General features: G+C 40.6%; 1 protein-coding gene across 3 annotated transcripts in view; it reads right to left on the reverse strand.

Moving 5' to 3' along the window:
* Positions 1 to 12,748, reverse strand: part of FCHSD2 (FCH and double SH3 domains 2) — a 227,049-nt gene that overhangs the window by 14,653 nt on the left and 199,648 nt on the right. For all 3 annotated transcript variants that reach the window (XM_045818082.1, XM_045818081.1, XM_045818083.1), the window contains one exon: positions 5,849 to 6,010. In XM_045818082.1, the coding sequence (XP_045674038.1) occupies positions 5,849 to 6,010 (162 nt within the window). The remainder of the gene's footprint in view (positions 1 to 5,848; positions 6,011 to 12,748) is intronic.

A 12,748-nucleotide genomic window follows, 5' to 3' on the forward strand; every position in this document is an offset into this window, starting at 1 on the left:
ATCTATAAAAACTAAAATGAAAGCCAATGTGGGTAGAACAAGTTTCCAAAAATATATAAGGAATGTTAGCATGTACTGTGCTTTGGCACTGGGAATCAATCCAAAGCATTTTATTTTGGCAACGTTGTTTGACACTAAACATTCCTTCCTTCCCCTTTATTTTGAGTTCATTTCTTGCTTCTCTGTGAAAGGGAACGAAAGGTTGCAATGACAGCAGCAGAGGTCACTACCGTGTGCTTTTGCATGGCTCTGCTTCTTAATGACCACTCTCTCACACCCTTCCTTCCTGTTACCTGACAGAACTTCAGTCACGACCATTCTTTCTAGCTGTATGAATACTTTTCCTTCCTTAGATGTTGTAAAATGCTTGCTCTTATTTCAAGGGCAGATAAGAAGGACTTTTCTGAACTGGTTTCAGTAGCCATCTTCTTGTACTCAGCAAAATAACTATTCTCTCTAGAGTGAAAATACTCCTTCATATAGAAAGATGCTCAACATTATTAATGAAATACACATCAAAACTATAACAATATACTACTGCATACCTATCAAAATGTCTAAAATTAAAAAGACCGACCATACCAAGTGTTGACGAGGCTGTGGAACAACTGGAAGACCAGTACCCTGCTGATGGGAATGTACAGCCATTTTGGAAACCAGTTTGGCAGTTTCTTAAAATGTTAAATATATACCGACTATACGACTCACCCAAAACATATGTTCAAAGCAGTTTTACTTATAATAGCCCCGAACAACCCAAATGCCCACCGTCAGATGAGTGGATAAACACACTGTACGGGATGTTCACACAACAGAATCCTAGTCAGCAGTGAGAAGAAGTGGAACTGCTGATGTAGGCAACAGCATGGATGCTTCTCAGAATAATGGAGCTGAGTGAAAAAAGCCAGACTCCCCCTGCCCAAAGAGTACACATTGTATGATTCAGCTTATATAAAATAGCAGGAAATCAAAACATATCTATAGCGACCAGAAGAAGGTCTGGGGTTGACTGAGGGGCTGGAAGGAGCACGAGGAAACAAGGGTCTCACCGGCGTATTCATGTCAAAATGCACCGAAATGTACACTTCAGATATGTGCCATCTGTTTAGGTCGATTATGCCTCAGCAAAGCTCTTGAAAATGCCAGTAAAGCTTGAAAATTTTAATGACAACTGGCCACATAGTACTCGAAGATGCTACAACACCATTAATAACACTGAAAATAGGATATTCGATGATGATTCAACAGATGATTTTAAAAAAGGAAAAAAAGAAATGCACAGCAATGAAAATGAATCATGATAAAGGTTAGAGGAATAAAGGGTTATCCACAGGGTAAGAAAGGGTGGTAAAGAGCAGGGCTTTAAAGGCAGACAAATCTGGGTTCAGGCTCCTGCTCTCTCCACGTGCTAGCTGCGTGCTACTGAGTAAGATGTTTAGTTCTTCTACGCCTGTCTCCTTGTCTGTAAGCACATTCAGAATTGTGATTAGTAACTGGATGTGCTTGACATAGTACCTGGTACAGAATATACTTTAATGATACAAACTCCCTTGTTTTAGTAGTATTTTAACCTTAGTTGATAGGACTGGATGGGGTAAACTGCTTATCTTGAAGTTCAGATTAGTATTTTTGTACATGTACTAATAAGTATAAGGAGCTGTGTCAGGCACTTTACTTGTGGCTACGAGAAAATCACAGAACATACTACAGCTGGAGATACTTCTCTTAGAGGTCAAAGTCTCTACATATTTTCTTTCCCCCCCTTTTCCTCCCATTGTCCATCTTTTGGTCCTTGCTGTCATGTGGCTGGTTCTCTCAATCTGTAGATACCAATTCAACAGACGTTATACTCATCTTGGTAATTCCTGTCATCTAGCAAAGGGTTTCATAAGCAGTGCCGCTCAGTACATGCCTACTGAATTAAATGAAATGGATCCTAACTGGGAATTTGACATGACAGTTTCACTAAAGAAAAGTGGGCTGTTTAAGTATGGAGTTTAGTCCAATAAAAAGACCACTGACCATTTGGAAATACTGTAAACATAAAAGTGACTGAAGATTTTTGCAGGTAAATTTTATAATTTTCTACAGTTTATATTTATTGCATTATAAAAATCCACTGTTTATTTTTTGGGGGATTAGCTCAAGTCAACAGATTTTCTTATTTCAAAAACAAAACGCATTGGACTGTAAGGACTATTACATATTATTGAGGCAGATGGGAACCAAACTATCATCCTGGAGATTAAAACTATTTAATCTCTTCATCTTTCAAACACATTATTCATCATGACTGTCATAATGAGTGGAGTCGAAATTCACTTCGGTGCAGCTACACAAAAGGTTCATACACTCACAGAGCCTACACATTGAAGCAGATGTCAGGATGCCTTTGTACCGTAGCCGGAGCACGTGGCTGAAGATAAGAAAGTCATGTCAACAGTGTCAGCTACAGTTTGTGAATCTACAGAAAAAAATAATAAAAAGAACTAAAAAGAAAAACTCAAAGAACTTATGGATATCTGACCCAATAATACTACTTCTAAGAATCTGTATTACAGAAAAAAAAACCAGCATGAAAAAAGAGAAATATGTATACAATTTTTTTTAGAGTCTATCTGGAGGCAATCTAAATGTTGAACATAGAAGGGAATAGTTACCTAAATGAATCACAGTACACTTTCCTGGTGGAATACTATACAGACATAAAAAGGATGATTATGAAGACCATTCGGCAACATGGAATGGTACATGGAGAAATACACAATATTAACATTATTATGACAGATATGTTCAAAAAAGAACAGCAGGAAGAGGAGGGAATCACATCATGTTGCTAACAGTGGTGTGAGAAGGATGGAGCTTCAGGTCATTGTTTTCTCTAAGGCACTTCCTAATTTTTTTTTGTAGTCTGGTTATCTAACTTTTTCCATTCTAAAATTAATGTAACTTCAAAACAAGGCTGTAAACTGCGTGTTTGAGTAGGAGGATGCGGGAAGATAAGAGAAGGGAGGGACAAGTGAGGCAGACGGGGTCACGGCAGCAGTCACGTGAAGCTGTGTGCAGACTCCGGTTCACCATCCACTGAGTCACTCACTCTACAGCAGCCTGCTCGTCTTTAAAAAAATATTGCTATATTCTGTGATTGTCTTCTTTTTCTTCCCAATCCTACATTCTGTAGTACGGCACAATACAGAAGGCAAAGAGTTAATACCCAACTGAGTATAGTTCCCTCCTTGTTCTGTAAGGTAAATAGACTGTGTCTTAAAAACATTTATCTTCTCTAAGGCACTTCACACTGTTGATGTCTAATAGCAGTATTAACCATGTTTTCCAGATGGAAGGGAATTTTAAACTTGATGACTAATGTTTTCGTTGGCATCTAGAATGGAAGAAGTAATTTGGTCCCAGAACGTGTGTTTCTGATTCATGCTCCTGGCCAGCTAGCTGTCAGTGTGAGGAGACACAACTCCCTCTGAATAATTTCAGTGCTGTCATTTAAAAGCAGGTTAAATAAATATTGAGGCTTCATTAAGCTATTTTGTGCCTACATCTCTCCCTTATTTATACTGTTGGTAAAGCTTCCACAAAATAGATCCCTCAGCCACAAGTGGGAAGACACAAACTCCATCAGACTGACTAGAGGAGCCCAGAATGCCGTGGCCCGGAAACCCAGAGGCAGCACCATCCTGCCAATCAAAAGGTCGCCTGGGGGACGTGCCTGGGTTGCGGCCTGTGTGAGAGGCAACTCATCAAAGTTTCTCTCTCACACAGATATTTCTCTCCCTCTTTCTTCCTCCCTTCCCCTCTCTCTAAAATCAATACATACAATCTTAAAAAAAAAAAGACCAACTAGTGGAAAGAAAAGGCAAAATGTTCCTTTCACAGAGGACATATGTCTACATCTTTGGAGAGTTCTCAAAAATACGCAATCTAATCGACACTCACTGCCAGACCCGGCACCAGGCACATCTGTATTTCCTTCCTTCATGCTCAGAAGCCCTTTCTGATCTCCCGTTAAATTCTGCAAGTAATCCCTCAAATGACATCTCCTTCTTGGGCAAACTTCTTTCCTATTTTTCTAGCTGGTACTAGGCTGTACTGACAGCCCTTTACAAAACCGTGAGATACTGGAGTCAGAGGGGATCTTAGAATCATTTAACCTAACTTTCTCTCTGAAACCCAGAGGCAAGTGACTTTTTCCCAAAGTCAGTTAGGAGTAAGCAATTTTGAGTTTGCCATGCAGGAGCCCAGTCACACGCTGCCATGTATTACTGAGATCTATAAATCCTGCCTGCTCTGCCAGCTTGTCACCTCTTTCAGGAGAGAGACCAAGTCTTGTTTATCTCCAACTTGCTCAGGAAGTTGGCTCACAGTTAGGCAGTAAGTGCTGGACCCGTTGATTTAGTCAGAAAAGGTGCTAGCTCAGGAAAAGCACGGGTTGACTAGCTGCCAGCAGTGCTGCTGAAGAAGCCAAAAGCAAGTCTATGCCTGGGTCTGCATCATTACTCCTGTACAACAGAATGACCTGAAGAGATGGGAATTCGCCTTTTAAAAAATGCAATAAAAAGAGCTATTCCACAACGTGGAGCAATTCTGTTGCCCTGAAAACAGGGCAAGCTCTTCTAACTAACCCCAAAGTCAAGTGGGAGATGTGTGTTATTTTCCCCAGTGGCGTTACCATTAATGGGGAAACAAAAGCAAACCTTCAGTAGATTGTTTCTCCTTAAGATGCATAACCGTACACAATCCTTTTTAAATGTGCAAGCAGAATGGCATGTAAAAAAGCTGATAAAACTTCTGGGAATGTTCTTAAACTTTGGCCAGTTTCTCTAACAAGGATGCCCTTTTCAATCCGAAGGGCACAAACACTGAAGGGGCGCTATGGATGTAGTGGGAAACTGGGAAATTGGAGTTTTGGCTTTTAGTTTGCCACTATTCCCTCCATCTGTCTATCCATTCATTCACGTCTTCCTTCGACAGATGTTTACTGAGTACCTACTACGCGCCAGGCACTTTGCTGTGCACAGCAGTGAACCAGGTGGGAATGGCAATTACATTCTAGAGGGAAAGACAAATAATAGATATGAGGAAACGAATAAAGAAGATAAATACAGATTGTAAGAAATGCCACAAGTGAACCAATAGGATGAGACAGGGTGCTGGGTGGAGAAGTAGCCACAGGAATTACTTTAGTCTGGCTAGCTAGGCATCATCATACCCACCTATATAAATATGAGGCAAATCACCGAACTTTTCTGGTACTCAGATCTCCAACATAAAAAACTAAGGTTTAACCAGATGACATCAGAGTGGAGAGAGCCCTGGACTGGAAAACTTAAGGCTGAGTCCTGGCCTTGTGTGTGAGACACCATCTCCCTGGTGAAAGACGCCGTGAGCAGCACGGGCAACACCACGGACCGCGAGTGTTCCTTGCCCTTCTCTACGAGTGCTTCCACTTCTCTGGGTGTTTGTTTTCATTTACACTAGAAAAGACTTCTGAGAACTTCAAAAACCCTAGATCACAATTTTTATTCTGCTACTTCCAGACAAGAAGAGCAGCGACTTCGTGACTGAGGTAATGGGACGGTAAACGGGCACTGATGCCAACCAGTGATACGTTCTTCAGTGAACATTTTTAAAAAGCACCATTTCCCCTGGCCCCCTTTCTTTCTTACACCCAAGTTTAACTTACTTGGTGATAGGTTAAAGAAAAAATACCCAAACCACTAGCAAAAGCATTATTTTGTCCTTTAAAATTTTGGTCATTATCAGGTTTGGCTACACAGACAAAGAATATCGCCCTTCAATGAAAGTTAGACGATCACATCCGAGAAGAGAAACATACCGGGTGTAAGGTGCCATTGTTGGTCACTGCAGGAAGGCGGGCCCACCGCTCATTTTCCAGCTCCTCCATCACTTGGTTCATTGCACTCTTCAGCCACGTGTCCACAGAAACGCCAATCTGCTTTAGCAGGTCCAGCCGGGCTTCGGCTTTCAACTTAATTATCTAAGGAAACCAAGAAAATGGTCTGAAATCAGGACATTTTTCTCTCTCAAATTGATTGTTTTTAAGTTATTTCTGATTTATTAATTAGAAAAATATTGATATTCGCTAGCAATTCTGCCTTGCATAGTTATTAATTTGTCAGTTGGAGAGAGGGAGAGAGGGAAAGGTAAAGAGGGGGTGGGGGAGGGGAGAGGACACGAGAACAGGGATCAGACTGCTAACGGTGGCAAATTATAGGGAACCGGTCCGCGTGGCGATGGTGACTGTAGCTCAGCCCTGGTTTGGAAAACTGACAGGCGCAAGGTGGCACACAGGAGCCAGGCTCACAGATCGGATTCCCCAGGGGGGACCAGGCCTGCATTATATCTAGGCTGCTTTGAGGCTTGCTTTTGCTAAGACTCCCTCACCCTGAGTTAGGACAGCAAATGTTTAATACATATCTTTGAGGTAACTTCCTAAAGTCTGTGCTAAACTGTTCCAGGATGGAGTGTAATCAGATCAATCACTTTTATCATTCCCTTGCATTTACAACATTCTTTTCTTTGTTATCTGTAAGAAGTAATCGCCTAAAGCAAACCTGAGCATAATGAATGAGAACCTTCTCTGATGTAATGCTCCCAGAAAGCAATACAAGCCTGTCCAGGCAAGGGTGGGGGCGCTCTCTTACTCAGAGAGTGGCCATGCCATCCCTTTTCTCCACAGAACTTCTGCAGGCCGTGTGAATTTGTTCGTCTCATCCACAGCACTGTGGACATCGCTGGATGGAGTCCACGTCAGCAAATGGCACATGTGCATTGACAAGGTACATCAGATATACATAACATGAATAGGGATCTATTAATGGGCTGTAAAGTCTGCATTCTTTTCTTCTTAACAAGGCTACAAACACCTTAGAACATCCTAGAATCTAGCATCTTCAACAGCCTTCTATCCACCTCTTCGACTTTTTCTTCTCTATAATCCATCTTTTACAAGTTTGCAAATGTCCTCATCACGTCACTCCTCTCCTAAAAACTTTTGCAACGCCTGCCTAGTGAGTGAAGGTTTTAAATTAGTTTATTACACAGCTTTCAGCGACAGTAGAAATTGAGAATAAAAAGTTCCTGTTCTCCAAATTAAAGGGAAAGACTGTCTGTCTTTTGGCTCTTGTTCCAAGAGGTAAGCAGGTAACCACAGTTTAAACCTGCCCCTGTCAAAAGGCAACTGCTTTGCTCCAGTAGCTGTGCCTCTGGGAGTCTTGCCATTGGCGATGGCCCCAGGCTTCTGCAAGGCAGCCAGCCAATCAGCTGCAGCCGTGCTCCAGTAACCATTGCTCCTGCTTCCCATGGTCTGCCTGCTTCTCTGTGCACCACAGCTAAGGTGAGCCAGACTGAAACTCCCAGTTTTGAAAAAAACGCCAATCTCAGAAACACACACTTCCCAAAATGCTCTATGTCAGTTCCACTTTGTTCAGAGAGATTATGTTTTGTAAGCACCTTTCTCTTTTGCTTTTAGCAAGTAGTACACCCAGCTTCATTGTCCCAGGAATTAGAATGGTAGTTTCTTCCTCCAGCCTTTGAAGGCTCCACTAAAATAATTTTAAGGACCCTTACTTAATGGCCTTCTGTGGGACTCTCGGGCAAACAAGTGTGCTCACTGAGCCCTCCTGGTAGGCAGGTTTGGTCATTCCCTGGATTCTCTGCTGGGGGAGTCGGTATCAAAAAGGATCTGAGCTCAGACCTGTTTCATCGAGAGCCCATGGCTGAATTTGTTATATTCCTAAGATTTTTAAGCATTGAGATAAAATTCACATCACATAAAATTCATCATCTTTATCCTTTTAAGTGTTAAATTCAGTGGTTTTGGGTATCATATGAATCTTTACATAAAATAATTAGAGTTCTTGGCTTGGAGGCGCACCATTTGGTAAACAGTCTTGCAAAAAATCTTATTTTTCTAATAATTTCTTTTTTTTTCCAACAGCTTTATTGAGATAAAGCTTACATACCACAAAATTCACTCATTTGAAATGTATAATGCAATAGTTTATTACACACTCACAGACAGGTGCAGCACCACAGTCAGTTCTGGAATGTCTTTCTCACCTCCAAAGGAGACCCGTGTCCTTGCGCACCTGCCCCCCTGGCTCTTATTTACCCTGCGGCCCCCGGCGACCACTCATCTGCCTCCTCTCTCTGCAGAGTCGCCTCTTCTGAACACTCACTATAAATAGGACCATACGATTTGTGGTTTTTTGGTGAGGTTTATCCATGTTGTAACGTGTGCCAGTACTTCCTTTTTTATGGTCAAATAACATTGTATTGTATATATATACCACATTTTGCTTACCCATTTGTCAGTTGATAGACTTTTGGTTCGTTTCAACTTCAGCGCTGATATGAATAATGTTGCTATAAATATTACTGTACAAGTTTTGTGTGGACATATGTTTTCATGTCTCTTTGGTACATAGACATACTTAGGACTGGAATTGCTTGATCTTACAGTAATGCCATCTTTAACCATTTGGGAAAATGCCAGACCGGACTCCAAAGCAGCTGCCCCCCTGACAATGCCAGCAGCAGGGTCTGAGGGTCACCCTTTCTCCACTTCCTAGCAACACTTGTCAGTGTCTGCCTTTCCGATTCCAGCCGTGCTGGCGGTGTGAAGGGGTGTCTCCCTATGGTTGTGATCTGTATTTCCCTGATGACTGATGGTGTCAGGCATCTTTTCATGTGCCGACTGATCATTCCTAAAGCTTCTCTGGAGAAATGTCTGTTTAGATCCTTTGCCCACTTTAAAATTGGGGTGTCTTTTTATTGTTCTTTTTATTTTGTCTTTTAACTGTGAGAGTTTTATGTATTCTAAATAAAAGTGCCTTATTAAATAAATACTTTGCAAATATTTTTTCCCCATCCTGTGGGTTGTTTCTCACTTTCTTGATAATGTCTTTTGAAGCACAAAAGTTTTCGGGTTTGATTAAGTCCAGCCTATCTAGTATTTGGGCTTTTGGTGTCGTAGCTAAGGCATTAATCCAAGGCCACAAAGGTTTGTCCCTATGGTTTCTTTAAGAGTTTTATAGTTCTAGCTGTTACACTTTGGTGGTAATTTTGGGTTAATTTTGGTATATGGTGTAACACAGGGGTCCCACTCTTTTGCATGTGGATATTCCGTGGTCTCAGCACCATTCCAGTACGTGTTTTAAAGTAATTTGGCAATGAAGTGTTTCTTAAAAAAGAGTGAACTGAGCCAACAAACCCTTTCTTGGAAATCATAAATGTAAGTCATTTAACTGCTGAAGCAGAGAAACAGAGAGAGAGAGAGAGAGAGAGAGAGAGAGAGAGAGAGAGAGAGAGGTGGAATTAGTTTATTCTATTTTCTCGATACCAAGTAATCTATTTTTCTTAAGATTTATTTTTGCCAGTACTTTACCAAACAACTGACAAACACAGTATTTGCAAACTTAGATTTTTAGACTACAGTTCCAGAATAAACATTGCTATTTTTCCTTTAGAGTTCCAACTGTTTATATTTCAACTGTTTAAAAGCAGAATTTTCCAGTGCTTTCCAATGAATTTTGATGATTTGCCAATGGATTAAAACTTTGCAGAGTACAGCTCTCTGTAACTTGATGGCATTCTACATACAACTTGACCAAATCACTTTCAGAACTTATAAAGAACTTATACAGAGCTTTTTAAGATGATGTCTGAAAAGCCAGGTCCTTTAGGATACAATACCACAGTGTACGGACACTGTCAATGAACGGATTTTAATATGAATTTAATATGAGCATATCTAAGGGTCAGGTCATAGTTGAGTTTATGAAATTTTGATAGTTACAAAGCCTGTAAATCTCATTTCATTTAACCCACACAACAATTCTGGGGGAGGATAACGCCAACTTCATTTTATAGGTGAGAAAACGGATTTACCCAAGGTCATACTAGCTGTGGTAAATTGTTACCACCCCCCCGTGAATCACGCCTCCTAGTACCCATGCAGTCCCCTCCCACATCGATTCTGGGCTCGCCCATGTGATTTGCTTTGGCCAATGGAACAAATGCACATTTTATGCAAGCAGAGGTTTGATAAGTTCTATTAGGACTTGAGTTGTGGGAATGTGCCTCCATCACGTGAGGAAGCCCAGTTTTAGCGTATTCACGGATGAAAGACCACATGGAAAAAAGGCTCGGCCCTCAGCAGATCCTCTAGCTGAATGCAGCTCACTGAGGAATCTCCTCTGGCCAAACCTGTACAAGAAATTCACAGTCACAGTCAAGAGCCAGATGGGGAAAGATAATAAATTGTTGTTTTGGCTATAAAGTTGTTTTTTTTTTAAGATTTTACTTATTTATTTTTAGAGAGAGGGGAAGGGAGGGAGAAAGAGAGGGAGAGAAATGTCAATGTGAGATAGTGATCGGTTGCCTCTCACAACTCCCCAACAGCGGGGACCTGCCCTGCCCTGCAGGCCTGCACTCAGCCCACTGAGCCACACCAGCCAGGGCTGTTACTGACTTTTAATATAATTCTGATGGGTCAGAGAACATATTCTGCTTGATAGCAATCCTTTTAACATACTGGCAGCAGTTTATGGCCTAGTATTTGGTCTTGTTGAATGTTCCACATGTACTTTATAAGAACATGTATTCTACTCCTGTGTGGTGGAGTGTTCTGTAAGTGCCAATTAGGTATAAATGCTCCACAGGTGTGTTGAGGTTCGGCCAAAGATTTGGGTAGTTATTTATATGCAAATTAGAGGGCTCCTTGACATTCACCCTCAAGCCAATAAGACTGCTAGAATTCTAGTGTGCAGCCCTTCAAAAAGAGCTGTGTCATGTAAATATCATCAAGTAGAGCCCCATTCTTTCAAGGGTCAATTCCTCCCCAGCTTTTATATGCTCTGGGTCATTTTCTAGTTCTACCAAAAGGGTATTTGAAATATTTTTACCTCAGATTAATAATTATCTAAAAGAGGATATAAGCTAGTTCATTATTACCAATAGAAATCCTTATAAAGATATATTCTACATTGAAAGAGAACTGCAAAGAAATCTTAAAATTACACTCAGTAGTTTATTATTAGTAAATATTTGTATTATAATTTTGAAACCACTTAAGTATACTGCAGGATAAAGCAAATAAAATATTGTGATGCTATTATTAGGAACTAAGATTTTTAGTGCAAGAAAAAAGATATAAATATAAAATCAAAGAAGTTAATAAAATCCTTCTAGTCTTACATTTTAGTTGGAAATATCCATCTGATTTCACGATTTAAAAAATTTACTGGCTGAAACAACAAAGAGAGGGCCGAGAACTAAATAACACCTGTAACAATGGGCACCTTCACAGCTGAGATGTTGGTGTCTGACTACTATTCGCTATAAAAAAATCAGAGATCCTCGAAGAAGGAAAAGTACAAGGTGCACCTATTATATCGATAGCTTGTGCTAGAGAGCGAGAGTGTGCTCAAAGACCAAGGGGAGAGTGGACATGGAAGCTTAAGTGGATCCCCACAGGCCAAATTTAATCAATATGGGGCTTAAAAAAGTCCTAATGACAACTGTTATTGAAAATATTCTAAATGAATAAAAATCCATGATAAATTTAGAATACATAAGGTGGGGCCCCATGAGAAGCAAAAAAATAACTGCTGGGCAAAGAACATCTTCTGTGAAGCTGTGAACTGAAGAATCCCCAGGGCGACCACAGGGCAGAGAGGTGCTGCAGCTCCTCCCAGTGCCAGCGTGGAGGTCTTGTCAGAGACCCACGCATAAGAAACCGCAGGAGGGAAACGCACTAGTAACGCGGCTAAGTTAGCTCTACAGGAGAGGCTACCCTAACCCAAACCTTAAAAACAAGCCTCAAACAGATCAAGATGGCTATGTAAGCAACTGACCTGGCTGCCAAAACAAAAATCCATAGTCTTTCAAAGAAGAAAGGAGAATCCAGACCTCAATAGCTGAATTTTCACAATTTCTAGTATGTACTAAAAAAAAGTACTAAGTATTTGAATAGCAGAAAAAATATTAGCTGTAACAAGAGGGAAAATCAGTCAACAGAAAGCCAGATCATAGATACGATGTAATGAGTAGACAAAGACTTTAAAATCACTACTAGAAATACACTTAAAGATTTAAAGGAAAACATGAAGATGAACAGGAGTGAAGTGGAAGATACAAAAAAAATACTAAATAGAACTTACAGAGCTGACAATATAATATCCGGAACAAAAATTTACAGGATGCCCTTAACAGTAGGTCAGACACCACAGATGGAAAGATCCGTGAGCCTGAGTACACATGGGAACAGTAACTCATCACACTGAGGTTACGATAAAAAATGAGGCTAGATCAACATTGTGTGGATGGCAGTTGTATGTGATGTCTGGGACAACATCAAGTAATCTAATACTCATGCTGCTGGAGTTGAATTAACCTATGTGTCAGAGGGCAGATCATTTGTGGCCTGGTCACAAGAGGACTTTTGGGGTAATATAAATTTTTTATATCTTGATTGTGATGGTGGGTATATAGGGGTATGTATTTATCAAAACTCATCAAACTGTTTACTTGAAATGGTTACGTTTTTATATGTATGTTACACCTCAATAGAGTTGATTTTTAAAATTCCATAATGACACTTAAGAGAGAAGAACACCCATTTGCTACCACTGGCGGTGACTAGTACTGGCTAGTTGCAATGGGAGAAAAAAAAGAACCTTAAGAGCAAAAAGATCTGGTAGCACCACCTTCA

The sequence above is a fragment of the Phyllostomus hastatus genome, unplaced genomic scaffold, assembly GCF_019186645.2.
Source record: "Phyllostomus hastatus isolate PE091 unplaced genomic scaffold, TTU_PhHast_1.1 phas_scaffold_317, whole genome shotgun sequence".
In the NCBI taxonomy this organism is placed as follows: Eukaryota; Metazoa; Chordata; class Mammalia; order Chiroptera; family Phyllostomidae; genus Phyllostomus; species Phyllostomus hastatus.